Raw genomic sequence first — 21,569 nt, 5'->3', positions numbered from 1 at the left:
TTTGAGACCAGCCTGGGCAACATAGCGAGACCCCGCCTCTAAAAAAAGAAAAAAAATTAGCTGGTCAGGGTAGTGTGTGCCTGTAGTCTCAGCTACTTGGGAGGCTGAGGTGGGAGGAATCCCTTGAGCCCGGGAGTTTGAGGCTGCAGTGAGCCATGATCAATCACCCTGCTGCACTCCAAGCTGGGTGACAGAGTGAGACCCTGTTTCCCAGAAAAAGATTAAAGAGTAAATAAAAGTGACTTATGACAAAAACCAAGCAGTCTCATGGCAGGCTGACTTCAGGGAGCCAGGTTCTGACAACCCGTAGCTGTGCCAATGATAGGTTTGGCGGCTGGACTCACGGTCCAAGCATAGCTGCAGCTGCTCCAGACATCACCAACAACCAGCGAAGGAAGAGGACGTATCCCGTTCTAAGTATTTTAAGTGGGAGAAAAATCTGTCCCCAAAGCCCCCTCTCCTTTCAGCCCTCCCTCGTGTTCCCTCACCTCCCACTGGCTGTAGGTGGCTGTGGGCGATACATCTTGTGATGGATATAACAGCAACAAGGGTCGTTCTGGAGGAGAGGCTGGTAAATATGTGCTTCTACATAAAGAGTAACACATCCACTAGATATTTGGGAGGCATTCCCAGATTCGGGGTTAGTCAGGCTGGGCACAGTGGCTCATGCCTGTAATGCCAGCATTTTGGGAGGTCGAGGCGGGAAAACTGAGCCCAAGAGTTTGAGACCAGCCTGAGCAACACAGTGAGACCTCGTCTCTTTTTTTTTTTTTTTTTGAGACAGAGTCTCGCTCTTGTTGCCCTTGTGGCACAATGACTCACACCTGTAACCCAGCAATTTGGGAGGCCACAGCAGGTGGATCGCTTGAGGTCAGGAGTTCAAGACCAGCCTGGCCAACATGGTAAAACCCCATTTCTTTCTTTTTTTTTTTTTTGGGACGGAGTTTCGCTCTTGTTACCCAGGCTGGAGTGCAATGGCGTGATCTCGGCTCACCGCAACCTCCGCCTCCTGGGTTCAGGCAATTCTCCTGCCTCAGCCTCCTGAGTAGCTGGGATTACAGGCACGTGCCACCATGCCCAGCTAATTTTTTGTAGTTTTAGTAGAGATGGGGTTTCACCATGTTGACCAGGATGGTCTCGATCTCTTGACCTCATGATCCACCCGCCTCGGCCTCCCAAAGTGCTGGGATTACAGGCTTAAGCCACCGCGCCCGGCCTTTTTTTTTTTTTTTTTTTACATGGAGTTTTGCTCTCGTTGCCCAGGCTGGAGTGCAGTGGCTGGCGTGATCTTGGCTCACCACAACTTCCGCCTCCCAGGTTCAAGCGATTCTCCTACCTCAGCCTCCCTGCCTCAGTCTCCCTAGTAGTTGGGATTACGGGCTAATTTTCTATTTGTCTAGCAAAGATGGGGTTTCTTGTTGGTCAGGCTGGTGTCGAACTCTTGCCCTAAGGTGATCTGCCTGCCTCAGCCTCCCAAAGTGCTGGGATTACAGGCATAAGCCACCGTGCACCGCCTGTGAAACCCCATTTCTACTAAAAATACAAAATTAGCTGGACGTGGTGGTGCACACCTGTAATCCCAGCTACTTGGGAGGCTGAGGCAGGAGAATCGCTTGAACCAAAGATGCAGAGGTTGCAGTGAGCCAAAATTGGGTCACAGTACTCCAGCCTGGGTGACAGAGCGAGACCCCGTCTCAAAAAAAAAAAGAAAAAGGACTGTGTTCTAGTGTAGGGGTAAGTGGATTGTTTTGGCCCGAACTCCAGAGGATCAAGGGAGACCGTTGCAGCTGCCCGAGGAATATTTGCTCTCCGGAGGGAAACACCCTATCCATTAAGTTGCCAGACCAACCCCTCCCCTTGGCTCAAAATTCTGGGAAATCCTGAATAATGTTTGCCATTGGCCTCTTACCAGCTCCAGTAGAAATGCGTCCGGCCAGACTATGCTTAATGGATAATCGGGCCAGGCTCGGTGGCTCATGCCTAATGCTTTGGGAGGCCAACATGGGAGGATCACTTCAGCCCAACAGTTGGAGAGCAGCCTGGACAACATGATGAGACTCCCATCTCTGCAAAAAAAAAAAAAAATTTTTTTTTTTTTGAGACGGAGTCGGGCTCTGTTGCCCAGCCTGGAGCGACAGAGTGAGAGACTTGATCTCAAATAAATAAATAAATACTGCAAAAATATATATATATACCTGCCTGCCTGCCTGCCTGCCTTCCTTTCTTCCTTTTTTATTTTTAAAAAAAGATGAGGTTTCACTATGATGGCCAGTCTGGTCATGAACTCCTGACCTCAGGTGATCCACCCACCTTGGCCAGGCTGGAGTGCAGTGGCATGATCATGGCTCACTGCAGCCCAGAAAACGTTTCTTCTGGCCGGGTGAGGTGGCTCACACCTGTAATCCTAGCACTTTGGATGCCTGAGGCAGGCAGTCACAAGGTCAGGAGCTTGAGACCAGCCTGACCAACATGATGAAACCCCGTGTCTACTAAAAATACAAAAATTAGCTGGGCGTGGTGGTGCACACCTGTAATCCCAGCTACTCAGGAGGCTGAGGCAGGAGAATTGCATGAACCGGGAGGTGGAGGTTGCTTTGAGCCAAGATTGTGCCACTGCACTCCAGCCTGGGCTGCAGAGTGAGAATCTATCTAACCAAAAAAAAAAAAAAAAAAAGAAGAAAAGAAAAGTGCCAGGGTTATAGGCCTGAGTCACTGTGCCCAGCCGGTTACTATAATTTTATAGTGAATTTTGAAGTCAGGTAGTGTGATGCCTTCAGGTTTTTTTTTTCTTTAAATAGAGACAAGGTCTCACTATATTGCCCAGGCTGATCTTGAACTCCTGGCCTCAAATGATCCTCCTGCCTCAGCCTCCTAAACTGCTGGGATTTACAGACATAAGCAACCACGCCTGGCCTGTGATGCCTCCAGCCTTGTTCTTTGTGCTCAGGATGGTTTAGGCTATTCAGGCAGTCTGTCAATGTTTAACGGTAACTATTTGTTCTGAAATAATTGAAGACTTACAAGAAGTTGCAAAAATAGTACAGAATGTTCCCACGTGCCCCCTCCCTGCCTTCCCTCCAATGATGGTATCTTATCTGACTGTAGCACATGGTCACAAGCAGGAATTGTTACGGCTACAATACTTTTTAATCGGGTACAGGCCTTACTGAGGTTTCACCAGGACTTACTTGGGTTCAAATGCACTTTTGAAAATTTTGGGTGTCTATTTCTTTCTTTTCTTTTTTTTTTTTTTTGAGACACAGTCTCACCCTGTCACCAGGCTGGAGTGCAGTGGTGCAGTCTCAGCCTACTGCAACCTCCACCTCCTGGGTTCAAGCGATTCTCCTGCCTCAGCCTCCCGAGTAGCTGGGACTATAGGTTTCCGCCACCATGCCCAGCTAATTTTTGTACTTTTAGTAGAGATGGGGTTTCACCATGTTGGCCAGGATGGTCTCGATCTCTTGACCTTGTGATCCGCCCGCCTCGGCCTCCCAAATTGCTGGGATTACAGGTGTAAACTGCCATGCTTGGCCTTGGGTGTCTATTTGTATGAATTTTATCAAATGTGAAGATTCGAGTATTTATCGCCACCATCAGAAAACAGAACTATCCCATTGCCACAAAGAAACTCCCTTGGGGGCCGGGCGCGGTGGCTCAAGCCTGTAATCCCAGCACTTTGGGAGGCCGAGGTGGGTGGATCACGAGGTCAAGAGATCGAGACCATCCTGGTCAACATGGTGAAACCCCGTCTCTACTAAAAATACAAAAAATTAGCTGGGCATGGTGGCACGTGCCTGTAATCCCAGCTACTCAGGAGGCTGAGGCAGGAGAATTGCCTGAACCCAGGAGGCGGAGGTTGCGGTGAGCCGAGATCGCGCCATTGCACTCCAGCCTGGGTAACATGAGTGAAACTCCGTCTCAAAAAAAAAAAAAAAAAAAAGAAACTCCCTTGGGGGTACCCCTTACTGATTCAATCCTCCAGGCCAGGTGTGGTGGCTCATGCCTGTAATCCCAGCACTTTGGAAGGCCGAGGCAGGCAGATCACCAGAAGTCAGGAGTTCAAGACCAGCCTGGGCAGCATGATGAACCCTTGTCTCTACTAAAATATGTAATTTAGCTGGATGTGGTGGCGGGTGCCTGTAATCCCAGCTACTTGGGAGGCTGAGGCAGAATTGCTTGAACCTGGGAGGCAGAGGTTGCAGTGAGCCAAGATCACACCACTGCACTCCAGATGGGGTTACAGAGTAAGATTCCTTATCAAAATAATAATAATAATAATAAAATTCTCCCTTGAATTCTAATCACCACTGCTCACAGCTGGTCTGTTTTCTATCACTATATATAATTTTGTGACTTTGAGAATGTTATATAAATGGCATCGTTCAGTATGCAAACACACTCCTTTTTTTTTTTTCTGGGGGGGACTGAGTCCTGCTCTGTCACTGATCACTGCAGCCTCTATCACCTCGGTTCAAGCAATCCTCCCATCTCAGCCTCCCAAGCAGCTGAGCCCACAGATATGCACCACAACACCTGGCTAATATCTTTTTTTCCACTCAGCCCAATGCTCTGGATAGAACCACCCAAGTTGTTATTGGTATCAATAGTTCATTTCTTGCCTGGTAAGGTGGCTCACATGTGTAATCCCTTGGGAGGCCAAGGCGGGCGGATCATGAGGTCAGGAGTTCAAGACCAGACTGGCCAAAATGGTGAAACCTCATCTCTACTAAAAAACACAAAAATCAGCTGGGCATGGTGGCTGGTGCCTGTAATCCCAGCTACTTGGGAGGCTGAGGTAGGAGAATTGCTTGAACTGGGACCCAGGAGGCAGAGGTTGCAGTGAGCCAAGATTGCACCACTGCACTCCAGCCTGGGCTACAGAGCAAGATTCCATGTCAAAAAAAAATGTCATTTCTTTCTATTGCTGAGTAGTATTTTGTTTTGTTGAATTCACTGGCAGCTTAAAGGAAATTTGACCTTAAGCTTTGACATGTAGAGCTGTTATGAACAATTGTGTACTGGTTTGTGTGCAAACGTGTTATTTTGTCTCTCTACGACAAATACCTGGGAACATCAATTTTTTTTTTTTTTTAAGATGGAGTTTCACTCTTGTTGCTCAGGCTGGAGTACAGTGTCTTGATCTTGGCCCACCGCAACCTCCATCTCCCGGGTTCAAGTGATTCTCCTGCCTCAGCCTTCCAAATAGCTGGGATTACAGGAATGCGCCACCATGTCTGGCTAAATTTTTTTTTTTTGATACATAGTCTCACCCTGTCACCAGGCTGGAGTGCAGTGTCCTGATCTCGGCTCACTGCAACCTCCGCCTCCCAGGTTCAAGTAATTCTCCTACCTCAGCCTCCAGAGTAGCCAGGACTACAGGTGCCTGCTACTATTTTTGTATTTTTAGTAGAGATGTGGTTTCTCTACGTTGTCCAGGCTGGTCTCGAACTCCTGACCTTGTCATCCGCCCACCTCAGCCTCCCAAAGTGCTGGGATTACAGGGGTGAGCCACTGCGCCTGACCTCAGGGCTCTTAACAAGCAAGACAAGCCGGGCGCGGTGGCTCACGCCTGTAATCCCAGCACTTTGGGAGGCCGAGGCGGGTGGATCACGAGGTCAAGAGATCGAGACCATCCTGGTCAACATGGTGAAAACCCCGTCTCTACTAAAAATACAAAATATTAGCTGGGCATGGTGGCGCGTGCCTGTAATCCCAGCTACTCAGGAGGCTGAGGCAGGAGAATTGCCTGAACCCAGGAGGCGGAGGTTGCGGTGAGCCGAGATCGCGCCATTGCACTCCAGCCTGGGTAACAAGAGCGAAACCCCGTCTCAAAAAAAAAAAAAAAAAAAAACACAAGCAAGACAGCCTGGTTTTTAAAATTATAGCCAATTTACAGGTCTTCACCTCCTGACTGTGAGGCCTCCAAAAAATGACCAGATATCTTGGAGTCTGTTTTCCCCTTTGTGAACTGGGGACAAAAGAACCTACTTCCCAGGTCTGCGGGAAGAAATCAGGAATGAGGAAGGTCAAGCGCGGAACTGAGGACCTGGCCTACAGGTGCTCTATGAACATCAGTCATAATTATTAACTTTGCTGTTACAATCCTCTCTCTCCCTCTGAACAACTCCTAAGGATGGGAGAGCAAAAAAGTCAGGGTAGAGTTTTGCCACAAAGTCCAGAGGGCAAGACATTAAATCTAACTCCTCAGGGATTGGTGTTGGCCAGAAAGCAAGCCTCGCCTCCCCCGCTGCCCTTCCCGCCGCGGATCCCGCAAGCTTAAAGTCAGACATGCAGAAGCGACGTCTAAGTGCCGTTCCCTCTGTAAGGCGGAGCTAAACGGTGCATTCGCCCAATGGGGAAGCTAGAACTAAATGACCTCACTGTTGACTGGAGCCAACGAGGAGTGGCGTAGGCGTAATGGAGGCGGAGACTGGGGGACCCGCCCCCGGGTGGGCGGGGCTTTAGGTATTTAATTCGCGCGCTGGGGCGCTCGGTTTTAGGGACTCCGCATCGCGACGATGGCGGTATGCTGGGGCATCGTGGCTGCTGGCCTCATCTCCAGCGACTTCACGGCCGTGCTGCAGACGCTGCCTCGCTCCGAGCACAAGGTCCGCCCGCCCTCCGGATTCTAATGGAGAAGGGATTTTAGGGTTCAGGACTCGTGAATGGGTTGTCATGGCATGAAACGTTTGTTTCCTTGCTACCTCTTTCTCCACCTCTGTTCTGCAAATCTGAGAGTCTTGAGGTTTGGAAAGGTCTTGATGTGAGGTAGTGTGAAGAGAATTTAAATGTTGGAGGATTTCATAACGGCTTTCCTGCAGATCTCTAGGGTCTAAATATCCAGTCCCCGTCATCTCCGCCCCCAGGACCAAGTCTCCCCTTCCCCCGGCCTGAGCCTCCTCCTCCGCCTCCCTTCCATCCAGTTTCCACACCTGCCCCAGCCACTCAAATATTACTCTTGCGCCGCTCCAGGTGGTGGCGGTAGCGGCCCGCGACTTGAGCCGTGCGAAGGAGTTTGCGCAGAAACACAACATCCCCAAGGCCTACGGCTCCTACGAGGAGTTGGCCAAGGACCCGAACGTGGGTGAGTGGCGAGGGCAATGGGGGTGCTGGCTGCCGCCCCTGGAGATGCCCCGTGGGAGATGCAAGGCTCCTCAGGATGGGCCAATCCCTTTGGGTTCTATAAAGATCTTTGGCTGGGAGGCAGAACTATAAAACGGGCTAAGCCTGGCGCGGTGGCTCAGGCCTGTAACCCCAGAACTTTGGGAGGCCGAGGTGGTCGGATCACCTGAGGTTGGGAGTTTGAGACCAGCCTGACCAATATGGTGAAACCCTGTCTCTAAAAAATAAAAATAAAAATAAGTAGAGAGAGAGAGACAGAATGGCGACAGGTGACAGCTCCTTCCAAAGGACAGCTCCCTAAGAGAAACGGTCCCCTGGGTTCTGGGGTAGGGCCTCAAAGCTGCGGGCAGAGCTCGGCGGTCTGGGTGGGTGGGGCTACTGACCTCTTGACCTGCTCCCACACTAGAGGTGGCCTACATTGGCACCCAGCACCCCCAGCACAAGGCGGTGGTGATGCTGTGCCTGGCGGCAGGCAAGGCAGTTCTGTGCGAGAAGCCTATGGGTGTGAACGCGGCAGAAGTTCGCGAGATGGTTGAGGAGGCCCGATCCCGAGGCCTCTTTCTTATGGAGGTGAGGACAGAGGCGACCTTCCCATCCAGCATAGCAGTGCTTGCCGTTACTAAATACGGTTGCCAGGGGGTGGGCGGGGTCAGTGCATTTGCCAGGATGTATCTGAATCTCCTGGCAGCGTCTGTTACTGTGAGAGCCATTGCTTTTGGCCCCTAGCAAACACCGCCAGGCTTACTTACATTGCTTGAATCTTGTCAGCCTTTAAGAAAAGGATGCCAAGAGTGGAAGTGGCATAGAATGGCAATGGGCTTAGTTTGGGTGTGTTTCCAGGGATAGAGGTTGGAAGGAACAGGGAACCTCCTACAAACCTGCAGTGCAGTGCAGTGGCATGATCTCTGCTCACTGCAACCTCCACCTCCTGGGTTCAAGCGATTCTCCTGCCTCAGCCTACCAAGTAGGTGGGATTACAGGCGGTTGCCACCACACCTGGCTAATTTTTGTATTTTTAGTAGAGACAGAGTCTCACCATGTTGACCAGGATAGTCTCGAACTCCTGCCTCGGCCTCCCAAAGTGCTGGGATTACAGGCGTGAGCCACTGGCTGCGGCCATCTCAAGGTCTTTAATGTAATCCCATCCGCCAGGACCCCTTAGCCCCATGAGGTCACACATTCACAGATTCCAGGGATCAGGACATGGATATCTTTTGGGACACCAGTATCCAGCTGCCACAACACCCAGACTGTCCTGTCCCTCCTCTGCCCAGAGCCTGCCTGCGGCTCCCTGGTGCCCTTAGGCCCCTGTTCACGCTCCTCCTGGCTGCTCAGAGCCTGCTTGGAGCCTGGGCTGACCTCGGCCACATCCGCCAGCCCCGCCCTTCTCCTGTGCACCCTGACCCTCTTGTGTCAGCATTTTTACAAATTGCTGGAGTGCAGCTGGGCGCAGTGGCTCACGCCTGTAATCCCAGCCTTTTGGGAGGCTGAGGCAGGCGGACCACCTGAGGTTGAGAGTTCGAGACCAGCCTGGCCAACATGGAGAAACCTCGTCTCTACTAAAAATACAAAAATTACTGGACATGGTGGCGCATGCCCGTAATCCCTGCTACTAGGAAGGGTGAGGCAGGAGAATCGCTTGAACCCAGGAGGTGGAGGTTCCCATGAGCTGAGATTGTGCCATTGTATTCCAGCCTGGTGAAACTCCGTGGAAAGAAAAAGAGGGAGGAAGGGAGGGAGGGAGGGAGAGAGAGAGAGAGAAAGAAAGCAGGCAAGGAAGGCAGGAAGGAAGGTAGGCAGGAAGAAAAGGAATTGCTGGAGTGCAGCCTCAGGACATTTGCACCTTTGTTTGCTCTCCCGCTCTCCCGTGACATTGTTTCTCTGGGCTCTTTGCCTGGTCCATGGAGGAGTGTCACCTCCTCAGGGAGGCCCCACCCCTTCTCCCCCACACTCCCCCTCTCCCTCAGCATCCTGCATCAGGTCAGGGAGCCTCCCTTTATTTGTGTCCTTGGTATTCCTTTGTTCATCCCTTGGTCGCCTGTTCTCTGTCTCTCTAGACTGGCTGCTCCAAGAGGCAGAAGTCTTTTGGTTTTTGTTGTCGTTGTTGGTTTTGAGACAGAGTCTCACTCTGTCACCAGGCTGGAGTCAAGTGGCGCGATCTGAGCTCACTGCAGCCTCCGCCGCCCGGGTTCAACGATTCTCCTGCCTCATCCTCCTGAGTAGCTGGGATTACAGGTGCCTCCCACCACATTTACCTAACTTTTGTATTTTTAGTAGAGACAAGGTTTTGCCATGTTGTCCAGGCTGGTTTCGAACTCCTGACGTCAGGTGATCTGCCCACCTGGCTTCCCAAAGTGCTGGGATTACAGGCGTGAGGCACTGGGCCTGGCCCCTAGTTCCAGGAATTTTTAAATTGTGTTGTTTTGAATTTTCTACATAGATCATGTCATCTATGAACAAAGAGTTTTATTTCTACCTTCGTAATCTGTATGCCTTCTTTAAGGAGTTTTACTAGGAAATGCACACATCACTCTCAAACCCACTGGCCTGCGTGCTCTATATCTGCATCTAATCTCTTCTTGTGAGGACACCAGTCATACTGGATAAGGGCCCACCCTAATGACTTCGTTTTAACATAATTATCTCTCAAAAAACCCTATGGTCACAGCAGTCACTTTCAGAGGTGCTAGGGAACACATGAATTGTGGTTGAGGGGGCAGAAGCGGAAGGGAGACAGACACAGTTCAGCCCATCACGTGGGGAGACAGGGGCGATGGTCCAGATGAGAAAGAAAAGTCAGTCGGGCGCATTGGCTCGTGCCTGGAATCTCAGCAGTTTGGGAGATTCCAGGCTGAGGTGGGAGGACTGCTTGAGCCCAGGAGTTTGAGGGCAGCCTGGGAAAAATAGTGAGACCCTATCTCTATTTAAAAAAAAAAAAAAAAAAAGGTAATCCCAGCACTTTGGAAGGCCAAGGTGGACAGATCACCTGAGGTCAGGAGTTTGAGACCAGCCTGACCAACATGAAGAAACCCCATCTCTACTAAAAATACAAAATAACCCGGGCGTGGTGGTGGGCATCTGTAGTCCCCGCTACTCGGGAGGCTGAGGCAGGAGACTCGCTTGAATCCGGGAGGTGGAGGTTGCGGTGAGCCAAGATCGCACCACTGTACTCCAGCCTGGGCAACAAGAGTGAAACTCCCGTCTTCGGGGGGAAAAAAAAATGAAAAAGAACAAGTGTCAAGAGAGTCAGGAGCAAGAGGGATACCACTTGGGGACGGATGGGCTGTGTTTGGAGACTGGGTTGCGGTGGGTATCCACCCATGATGGGGACCCCAGAAGAGATTAGAACTGGGTGGTTAATGCCTTTCCTTGTGGTCTGCAGGCCATCTGGACCCGCTTTTTTCCTGCCTACGAGGCTCTGAGGTCTGTTCTGGCCCAGGGAACTCTAGGAGACCTCCGAGTGGCTCGGGCAGAATTTGGGAAGGACCTCACCCATGTGCCCCGGGCTGTAGACTTGGCCCAGGCTGGGGGAGGCCTGCTGGACATCGGCATCTACTGCCTCCAGTTCATGTCCATGGTCTTCGGAGGGCAGAAGCCAGAGAAGATTTTGGCCATGGGAAGGCGTCATGAAACAGGTACCGTCTATGCTGGAATATTGCATGGGGATGGGAATGATTATCTCTCCCTCTCTGGGAGCACTGAGCTGGGGACAAGGCTCCAGGCCAATGAGAATTAGATTAGATACCTGGAGGAACAACGTTCCATGAAGCCAGGGACGATCAGAGGCACGAGTCCAGGTGGGCTTGGCGTGGCGGCTCACACCTATAATCCCAGCACTTTGGAGGCCAAGGCGGCCAGATCACTTGAGGTTTGGAGTACAAGACCAGCCTGACCAGCATGGTGAAACCCTGTCTGTATTAAAAATATATATATATATATATATAAAGACAAGGCCGGGCGCGGTGGCTCAAGCCTGTAATCCCAGCATTTTGGGAGGCCAAGGCTGGTGGATCACGAGGTCAAGAGATCGAGACCATCCTGGTCAACATGGTGAAACCCCGTCTCTACTACAAATACAAAAATTCAGCTGGGCATGGTGGTGTGTGCTACTCAGGAGGCTGAGGCAGGAGAATTGCCTGAACCCAGGAGGCGGAGGTTGCGGTGAGCCGAGATCGCGCCATTGCACTCCAGCCTGGGTAACAAGAGCGAAACTCCGTCTCAAAAAAAAAAAAAAAAGACTACCCCACTTGGTTGGGCGCAGTGGCTCATGCCTGTAATCCCAGCACTTGGGGAGGCCAAGGCCGGTGGATCCCCCGAGGTCAGGAGTCGTAGACCAGCCTGGCCAACATGATGAAACCCTGTCTCTTCTAAAAATACAAAAATTAGCTAGGCATTGCAGCTGGCGCCTGTAATCCCAGCTATTCGGGAGGCTGAGGCAGGAGAATTAATTGCGTGAACCCAGGAGGCAGAAGTTGGTGTGAGCCGAGATGGTGCCACTGTACTCCAGCCTGGGTGACAGAGTGAGATTCCCTCTCAAAAAAATAAATAAAAATAAAGCTACCACACTTTGCGGAAGAGGCCCTTGCCTTGGCTTCCACTCAGCTGGAAAGTGTCCAACAGTACATGAGCCAGCCAGGTGTGATGCCCTTCCTCTTTGACCTTTAACCCCAAGAAGTAAGAGCCAGTCCATACTTTATTAAAGTTGTCCTCAGCTGCAAAAGAAAGAAAAAAAGCCACCCCAAAATTTAGTGACTTCAGGCTGCACATGGTGGCTCATGCCTGTAAACCCAGCACTTCAGGAGGCTGAGGTGAGTGGATCACTTGAGGCCGAGAGTTCAAGACCAATCTGGCCAACGTGGTAAAACCCCGTGTCTACTAAAAGTGCAAAAAAAATTAGCTGGGTGTGGTGTCGTGCACCTGTCATGCACCTGCCGTCCAACTGCTCTGGAGGGTGAGGGAAAGGATCAGTTGAGCCTGGTAGGCGGAGGTGGTAGTGAACTGACGGGGTGCCACTGCACTCCAGCCTGGGCAGCAAAGCCAGACACTGTCTCAAAAAAAAAAAAAAAATCCAACAACAACTTAGTGACTTCAAATAGCATTAGCTTGTGATTCTGTGCATTGGCTGGGCTCAGCTTGGTGGTTCTTGGAGGGTCAGCTGTGACTGCACCGTCTGGTATGGCTTCATTTATGTCTTGCAGGTGGTAGGCTACTGTCTGGGAAGCCTTGGTTCTCCTCCACCTGGCCTCTCCAGCTGACTAGATACAGTGCATACTATGGTGTCAGAATTTCTGATGTGCAAACACTTTTCAGACCCCTGAATACACCATATTTGCTGTTGGCCCATTTTCCAAGGCAAGTTACGTGGCCAGCTCAGTTTTCAGAGATGGGCAAATAGATTGTACTTTTTTTTTTGAGATGGATTCTTGCTCTGTTGCCTGGCTGGAGTGTAGTGGTGTGATCTCAGCTTACTGCAACCTCTGACTCCCTGGTCCAAGCAATTCTCCTGCCTCAGCCTCCCGAGTAGCTGGAATTACAGGCACGTACCACCATGCCCAGCTAATTTTTGTAGTTTTGGTAGATGGGGTTTCACCATGTTGGTCAAGATGGTCTTGATCTCCTGATCTCGTGATCCACCTGCCTCAGCCTCCCAAAGTGCTAGGATTACAGGCATGAACCCTAGTGTCCAGCCTTTTTTTTTTTTTTTTTTTTTTTTTTCAGACAGGCTCTCACTGTATCACACGGGCTATATGCAGTGGAACAATCATTGCTCACTGCCACCTTGACCTCCCAGGCTCCAGGGATCCTCCATCTCAGCCTCCTGAGTAGCTAGGACCACAGGCACAAGCCACCACACCCGACCAAATTTTTTTATTTTTTGTAGAGATGGGGCCTTGCTGTGTTGCCCAGCTGGTCTTGAACTCCTGGACTCAAGCAGTCCTCCTGCCTCCACCTCCCAAAGTGCTGCAATTCTAGGTGTGAGTCTGTGCCCAGCCAAGACTGCATTTAAAAGGGAAAAATGGGCACTCATAGAGGAAGCCATCTTGGCATCTTTCAAATAATACCACAGAAAACAGTGAAAAGCCAGAACAAAACAACAGCTTGAAGGAAGCACTTTGGAAAACTCAGTGGAGGCCGGGCACGGCGGCTCACGCCTGTAATCCCAGCACTTTGGGAGGCCGAGGCGGGCGGATCACAAGGTCAGGAGTTTGAGAGCAGCCTGGGCAACATGGCAAAACCCTGTCTCTACTAAAAATACAAGAATTAGCTGGGCATGGTGGTGGGCACCTGTAGTCCCAGCTACTCAGGAGGCTGAGGGAGGAAAACAGCTTGAACCCGGGAGGCGGAGGTTGCAGTGAGCCGAGATCGTGCCACTGCACTCCAGCCTGAGCGACAGAGTGAGACTGTCTCAACAAAATAAAAATAAAGTTTGCCAGGCAGTGGCTCATGCCTATAATCCCAGCTACTCAGGAGGCTGAGGCAGGAGAATCACTTGAACCCAGGAGATGGAGGTTGCAGAGAGCCAAGATCGTGCCACTGCATTCCAGCCTGGGAGAGAAAGACAGACTCCATCTCAAAAAATAAATAAATAAAATAATAAAAATAAATAAATCGTCTTTTAGGTTCTTTATGCACTTTTGTATCATTTACCATAATACTTGTAACAATACTGTGAGGTGTGGTCTGTCATTAACCCCTCTTTAGCGATGAGAGAACCTAATTGCACAAACCTACAAAACAGGTTTTGTACAGCAGAAGAAAATCTGAATCAGAAAGATGAAGTCCCCAGCACAATGTGGTGCTCACCACAACTGTAATCTCAGGGCTTTGGGAGGCCAGCACGGGAAGACCTCTTTAGCCCAGGAGCATGAGACCAACCTGGGCAACACAGTGAGACACACCACACTCACACAAAGGTTTATAGTTAAGGCAGTGGCTTTTGGTGTATTGGGAATTGTGGTGATGCACCACAATGTTCAACTGATTTTTTTAGATTCAATTTGAAAACATTTTTATTTTTATTTTTTTGAGGCAGAGTTTTGCTCTGTCGCCCAGGCGGGAGTGCAGTGGTATAGTCTTGGCTCACTGCAACCTCTGCCTCCTAGGTTCAAGCGATTCAACTGCCTCAGCCTACCACATAGGTAGGACTACAGGCATATGCCACCGTGCCTGGTTAATTTTGGTATTTTTGATCGAGACGGGGTTTCACCATGTTGGCCAGGCTGGTCTCGAACTCCTGACCTCGGGGGATCCGTCTGCCTCGGCCTCTCAAAGTGCTGGGATTTACAGGTGTGAGCCACTGAGCCCAGCCTGAATTTTAGAACATTTTTATTACTCAAAAAAGAAAACCCACTAAAGGCAAGTAAAGATATTTCAAAAGATGAAAAAATCGTTCACCTTTGGCTGTAACTCCCCAATTCTCTCCTCCCCCAACCCATTCCTAAACAACCACTAATCTTTTTTTCTGGAAAAAAAAAAAAAGACTTACGTATGGATTTACCAGTTTTCGACATTTCTTAGAAATGGAATCATATATGACCTTTTTTTTTCACTCGGTCACCCAGGCTGGAGTGCACTGGTGTCATCTCTCTCGGCTCACTGCAGCCTCAAACTCCTGGGCTTGGCTGGGCGCGTGTGGCTCACGCCTGTGACCCCAGTACTTTGGGAGGCCGAGGTGGACGGATCACCTAAGGTCAGGAGTTCTCCACATGGAGAAACCCCGTCTCAACTAAAAATGCAAAGTAAACCAGGCATGGTGGCGCATGCCTGTAATTGTTGAAAAACATGCACTTTGAATAAAGAGACCTTCCAGACAGGCTTTGTATGAGCAACGTGGCTGTTTATTCACCTGGGTGCAGGTGGGCTAAGGTCGAAAAGGGCATTAGCAAAGGGCAGTGGGATTAGGAGTTGGTTTTATAGGTTTGGGTAGTTTTTTTGGGGGTGGGGGTGTTGCAGAGTAAGTTCAGTTACAGTGGTTGGGGATAGAGGCAAGGAGATACATGGCCACAAGTTCAGTTACAATGGCAGGGCTGGGTGAGAGGTATTTACATTATCATAAGAACGGTTAAGATGGCAGGGTTGGGTGAGGGGCTTGTCCAGGGAAGCTCCACCTGGCGATCAGGGACAATGGCGAACGCAGGCAGGGGGTGGGAGACCTCAGCCGGGGTAGGCAGGACTTCCGACTTTCAGGCTCCAGGCTTGCATATGGAGACCTGACAGTAATCCCAGCTACTCAGGAGGCTGAGGCAGGAGAAGATCACTTGAACCCCAGAGGCAGAGGTTGCAGTGAGCCAAGATCTCGCCATTGCACTCCAGCCTGGGCAACAAGAGCGAAACTCCTTCTCAAAAAAAAAAAAAAAAAAAAAAACTCCTGGGCTCAAGAGATCCTCCCACCTTGGCCTCCCAGAGTGTGGGGCTTACAGGTGGGAGCCGCTGTGCCCAGCCTGGCTCTGGCTCCTTTCACTTATCGTGGTATTTTCTCTTTTCTTTTTTTCTTTTTGTAAGACACAGTTACCATCTGTCGCCCAGGCTGGAGTGCAGTATCTCGATCTTGGCTCAGTGCAACCTGTGCCTCTGGGTTCAAGCAACTCTGACGCCTCAGACTCGTGAGTAGCTGGGATTGCAGGTACTGGCCGCCATGCCCAGCTAATTTTTTGTATTTTCTTTTTTTTTTTTTTTTGAGACGGAGTTTCGCTCTTGTTACCCAGACTGGAGTGCAATGGCGCGATCTCGGCTCACTGCAACCTCCGCCTCCTGGGTTCAGGCAATTCTCCTGCCTCAGCCTCCCCAGCAGCTGGGATTACAGGCACGCGCCACCATGCCCAGCTAATGTTTTGTATTTTTAGTAGAGACGGGGTTTCACCATGTTGACCAGGGTGGTCTCGATCTCTTGACCTCGTGATCCACCCGCCTCGGCCTCCCAAAGTGCTGGGATTACAGGCTTGAGCCACCGCGCCCGGCTTCTTTTTTTTTTTTTTTGAGACAGAGTCTTGCTCTGTCACCCAGGCTGGAGTTCAGTGGCACGATCTCAGCTCACTGCAACCTCCACCTGCCAGGTTCAAATGATTCTCCTGCCTCAGCCTCCTGAGTAGCTGGTCCTACAGGCGTGCACCACCACAACCAGCTAATTTTTTTGTATTTTTACTAGAGATGGGATTTCACCACGTTGGCCAGGCTGGTCCTGAACGTCTGACCTTGTGATCCGCCCATCTTGGCCTCCCAAAGTGCTGGGATTACCGACGTGAGCCACGGCGCCCGGCCTGGCATGGTGTCCTCGACACTCATCCACGCTGTAGCACTTCATTCTTTTGCATTGCCATGCAAGAAGTCTCTCTGGCCGGGCATGGTAGCGCACACCTGTAGTCCTAGCTTCTCAGGAGGCTGAGGCAGTAGAATCACTTGAACTTGGGAAGCAGAGATTGTGATGAGCCGAGATCTCGCCATTGCACTCCAGCCTAGGCAACAAGAGCAAAACCCCATCTTAAAAAAAAAAAATAAGTGAAGTCTCTCTCCCAAGGTTCCACAGGCAGGATTTGAGGCCTGTGCAATCTCAGAGTCTCTGCCCTGAGAGACCCCTGCCCTGACCCGGACTTCCCTCCAGGTGTGGACGACACTGTCACTGTGCTCCTGCAGTACCCAGGAGGGGTCCATGGCAGCTTCACCTGTAGCATCACGGCCCAGCTCTCCAACACGGCCTCCGTGAGTGGCACCAAGGGCATGGCACAGGTGAGATGCGCCAGCCCAGGCATTGGAGATTGTGACCCCTAAAATAGGAGGGGGCCAAATGGCCCCTGGAGCTGAGGAAGGCAGGAGCAGCCAATTCCACATCATTGCTGAGGATTTCATCTCTTTAACCAACCCGAGAGGCGGGGTCTGGGCCTCTAGGCTCTCCTTACTTAGCATGAACCTGCTGGTCTGTCAAATATCCTTGGGCCTGGCTGGGCGCGGTGGCTCAGGCCTGTAATCCCAGCACTTTGGGACGCTGAGGTGGGCGGATCACCTGAGGTCAGGAGTTCGACACCAGCCTGACCAACATGGTGAAACCCCATCTCTACTAAAAATACAAAAATTAGCCGGGTGTGGTGGCAAGTGCCTGTAATCCCAGCTACTCGGGAGGCTGAGGCAGGAGAATCACTTGAACCTGGGAGGCAGAGGATAAAGTGAGCTGAGATTGCAGCACTGCACTCCAGCCTGGGCGACAGAGTGAGATCCTGTCTCAAATATGTATCTTCAGGCCTGAGGAGAAGCCAGTTATCAACCATGCTTGGTGGGCACTTGTGAACTTTGGAAGTGCATCCGGGGGAGGATCTGGGTGTTGCGAAAGGTCAGCTTAACTGGTCTTCCTGGTGCCCTGTTGTTACAAAAAAAAACCCTATTCTATAGCCAGGCACTGTGACTCATGCCTGTAATCCCAGCATGATTGGGAGGCCGAGGAGGGCACATCACTTGAGTTCAGGAACGCGAGACCAGCCTGGGCAACATGGTGAAGCCCTGTCTCTACTAAAAATGCAAAAATTAGCATTTAGAGCATGGTGGCGCATACCTGTAATCCCAGCTACTTAGGAGGCTGAGGCAGGAAAATCACTTGAACCCAGGAGGAGAAGGTTGCAGTGTGCCGAGATCACGCCACTGCACTCCAGCCCGGGTGGGGCATCAGGGCGAGACTGTCTCCAAAAAAAAAAAGAAAAAAAAGAAGAAGAAAACGTGATTCGTCTAGACACACGAAGATACGTCCCCCTCTCTAGGCCTTAGCAACACCTTGTCTCTAACCTCCCAAGGTTAGGGAGAGGTTTGCTCCTGGGGAAGCAGACAGGATTTTCGTGTGACAGCAGCGTTGCTAAGGAACAAATCCCTAGCAACCAGAAATGAGGGAGGGTCCAAAGCTGCCCAGGGATGGACTGGGCAAGTCCTTAGCCACCAGGTTCAAGAGGGAGGCCCCTGGGCACCACCTGGCATGTTCTGGGGGTCAGCCCCTGCAAGCAGCATTGGTGAAGGCAGCGGCGCCACTTCTTCTCTTCCTCCAGGTCCTTGACCCCTGCTGGTGCCCAACCAAGCTGGTGGTGAAGGGGGAGCATAAGGAGTTCCCGCTGCCCCCAGGCCCAAAGGACTGCAATTTTGTCAACGGAGCAGGCATGAGTTATGAGGCCAAGCACGTCCGGGACTGCCTGCGCAAGGGTAAGGATGTGGAAGACCACGGCGGGTGCCAGGCCTTGTTGGGGGATATTGGACCCCTCTCCACCTGCTCTGTCACCCTGCTGTTTAGAACTACATCTCCCAGGCCGGGCGGGGTGGCTCAAGCCTGTAATCCCAGCACTTTGGGAGGCCGAGGCGGGTGGATCACGAGGTCAAGAGGTCGAGACCATCCTGGTCAACACGGTGAAACCCCGTCTCTACTAAAACTACAAAAAATTAGCTGGGCATGGTGGTGCGTGCCTGTAATCCCAGCTACTCAGGAGGCTGAGGCAGGAGAATTGCCTGAACCCAGGAGGCGGAGGTTGCGGTGAGCCGAGATCGAGCCATTGCACTCCAGCCTGGGTAACAAGAGCGAAACTCCGTCTCAAAAAAAAAAAAAAAAGAACTACATCTCCCAAGATGTTGCAGGGAGCCCAGATCGCACCACTGCACTCCAGCCTGAGCGGCAGAGCAGGACTGTCTGCAAGAAAAAAAAAAAACTACATCTCCCAAGAAACCCTGCAGCATCTGTCCACCTGAACCACATGGAATTCTGGGAATTGTAGTTCTTCGGGTCTCGGGTGTGTGGGTAGGAGGGGTCCTTAACTGCATTCTCCGTGCAGGTCTGAAGGAAAGTCCTATGATTCCCCTGGCGGAAAGTGAGCTCCTGGCTGACATCCTTGAGGAGGTGAGGAAGGCCATTGGAGTCACCCTCCCCCAAGACAAGTGCTGATGTATGCCCGAGTAAATAAAGATGTCACTTCTGTAGAGATCTTAGTGGTTTGGCAGAAGCTGGAGAACCCAGTATCAAAGGCTGACTAGAAAATAATTTGGGCAGGGCTGGGCGCGGTGGCTCATGCCTGTAATCCCAGCATGTTGGGAGGCTGAGGCGGGTGGGTCACCTGAGGTCAGGAGTTTAAGACCAGCCTGACCAACATGGAGAAATCCAGTCTCTACTAAAAATACAATATTAGCTGGGCATGGTGGCTCATGCCTGTAATCCCAGCTACTCAGGAGGCTGAGGCAGAAGAATCGCTTGAACCCAGGAGGCGGGACATCGCGGCATTGCACTCCAGCCTGGGCAACAAGAGTGAAACTTTGTCCCAAAAAGAAAAAAAAAGAAAAGTATGTGGGATGAGGAGGAATGCACAGGGTCAGGACCACACTCCCAGAGGCTCCTGGCACAGACGCCTATGGGCAGATACACCATTTGCCTGTCATGGCCTCTATAGGGTTTGACCCTCATTGCCTTAGAGTGACTTTTGCAAAACAACTTGATTTCTTGCCTCAGAAATCAGTCTCTTTTGTGCTTTTTTTTTTTTTTTTTTTTTTAGGCAGGGTCTCACGTTTTCACCAGGCTGGAGTGCAATAGCATGATGTAGGCTCACTGCAGCCTCCACGTCCTGGGTTCAAGCTTTCTCTTGTCTCAGCCTCCCAAGTAGCTGGAACTACAGGTGCGTGCTACCACGCCCAGATAATTTTTGTATTTTTTTCTTTCTTTCTTTCTTTCTTTTGAGACGGAGTTTCACTCTTGTTACCCAGGTTGGAGTGCAATGGCGCGATCTCGGCTCACTGCAACCTCTGCCTCCTGGGTTCAGGCAATTTTCCTGCCTCAACCTCCTGAGTAGCTGGGATTACAGGCACGCGCCACCATGCCCAGCTAACGTTTTGTATTTTTAGTAGAGACGGGGTTTCACCATGTTGACCAGGATGGTCTTGATCTCTTGGCCTCATGATCCACCCACCTCGGCCTCCCAAAGTGCTGGGATTACAGGCGCGCGCCACCATGCCCAGCTAATGTTTTGTATTTTTAGTAGAGACAGGGTTTCACCATGTTGACCAGGATGGTCTTGATCTCTTGGCCTCATGATCCACCCACCTCGGCCTCCCAAAGTGCTGGGATTACAGGTGTGAGCCACCGTGCCCGGCCGGAATTCAGTCTCTTTCTAGGCTCCCAAAAGCCTCCCAGCTTTTGTTCTTGTTGCTCTTCCTGCCTGTAATTGCCTCTCCTTGAATTAAATATAGTAGTCAGACTGTTCCTTTGGAAAATGTCAGAAACACAACTCAAAATGGCTGCACGGGGCCAGGCATAGGGGCTCACACCTGTAATGCCAGCACTTTGGGAGGCTGAGGCAGGAGTACCACTTCAGGCCAGAAGTTCAAGACCAGACTTGGCAACATAGTAGGACCCCATCTCTACCAAAAAAAAAAAAAAAAAAAAAAAAAGCCTGCACAGGAATGGAACGTTTGCTAATTAAAGCCTTCAGGTCAGGGTGGGCATCAGGCCAGGACTCTATTTTTCTCCATGTCTTTGACTTTCCTTGGCATGGATTTTTTTTTTTTTTTTTTTTTTTTTGAGATGGAGTTTCACTCTTGTTACCCAGGCTGGAGTGCAATGGCTCGATCTCGGCTCACCGCAACCTCCGCCTCCTGGGTTCAGGCAATTCTCCTGCCTCAGCCTCCTGAGTAGCTGGGATTACAGGCATGCGCCATCATGCCCAGCTGATTTTTTGTATTTTTAGTAGAGACGGAGTTTCACCATGTTGACCAGGATGGTCTCGATCTCTTGACCTCGTGATCCACCCGCCTCGGCCTCCCAAAGTGCTGGGATTATAGGCGTGAGCCACTGCGCTCGGGCTGGCATGGGTTTTAATGACAGCAGTGGGCCATCTGGTACGGCCACTGCCATCACACCATCTGCTGCAGGGAGGGTACAGAAAAGAGATGGACAGCCCCTCACCCCTGCAGTCTACTTCCCTAGGGGCCACCCCAATGGGGCTGGGCTGGGTTGTGTGCCAGGTGAGGGGGAGCTCCAGGCCATCGCTGAGTGCCAGGGCCACAGGAGGAGCTCACAGCAATGTTGCTTCTGCCCCAGATGCCAGCCCGGACCCAGGAAGGACCCAGAGCCCCCACCCCAGGCTTCACAGGGGTATGGCCAGGTGCCATCCTTTGTAGAGTCGGCAGGAACTGGGGACAAGCAGGAACCCTGCCCCTTCCAGGTTGGTGGGGTGAGAGCTCCCCGGAAGAAACTGAAGCCACACAAGCCGTGGCTGCAACGCGGACACCCTGTGCTGTTGGGAGCCGGGAGTGGACAGGAGCAGTGCCCAGCTGTGTCAGCAGATCTGGGCCTCCCACGCTACAAGCAGGCAGGGGCCTGTCCCCCAGGGCACAGCTGCAGCCACCCAAACCGGGGCTGCAGACCCTGGCATCCCTGCACTCTTGAGAGGCCTGGGAAGACCTCCCTTGCCCTTGTAGGCTCGGAGGTGCCTTCTTCCATG

General features: G+C 51.4%; 1 protein-coding gene across 1 annotated transcript; it reads left to right on the top strand.

Annotated features, from left to right (window-relative positions):
- The first annotated feature begins 6,434 nt into the window (after positions 1-6,434).
- DHDH (dihydrodiol dehydrogenase) lies at positions 6,435-19,068 on the top strand. Its single transcript, XM_032270958.1, has 7 exons — positions 6,435-6,608; positions 6,973-7,084; positions 7,529-7,692; positions 10,505-10,757; positions 16,721-16,845; positions 18,144-18,294; positions 18,915-19,068. The coding sequence occupies exons 1-7, from the start codon at positions 6,519-6,521 to the stop codon at positions 19,022-19,024; spliced, it is 1,005 nt and encodes a 334-aa protein (XP_032126849.1). The 5' UTR covers positions 6,435-6,518; the 3' UTR covers positions 19,025-19,068.
- Positions 19,069-21,569: the final 2,501 nt, after the last annotated feature.

Source organism: Sapajus apella, unplaced genomic scaffold, assembly GCF_009761245.1.
Source record: "Sapajus apella isolate SASKATOON/1434 unplaced genomic scaffold, GSC_monkey_1.0 scaffold220, whole genome shotgun sequence".
NCBI classification, from domain to species: domain Eukaryota; kingdom Metazoa; phylum Chordata; class Mammalia; order Primates; family Cebidae; genus Sapajus; species Sapajus apella.
This window is presented reverse-complemented; position numbering and strand designations above follow the sequence as displayed.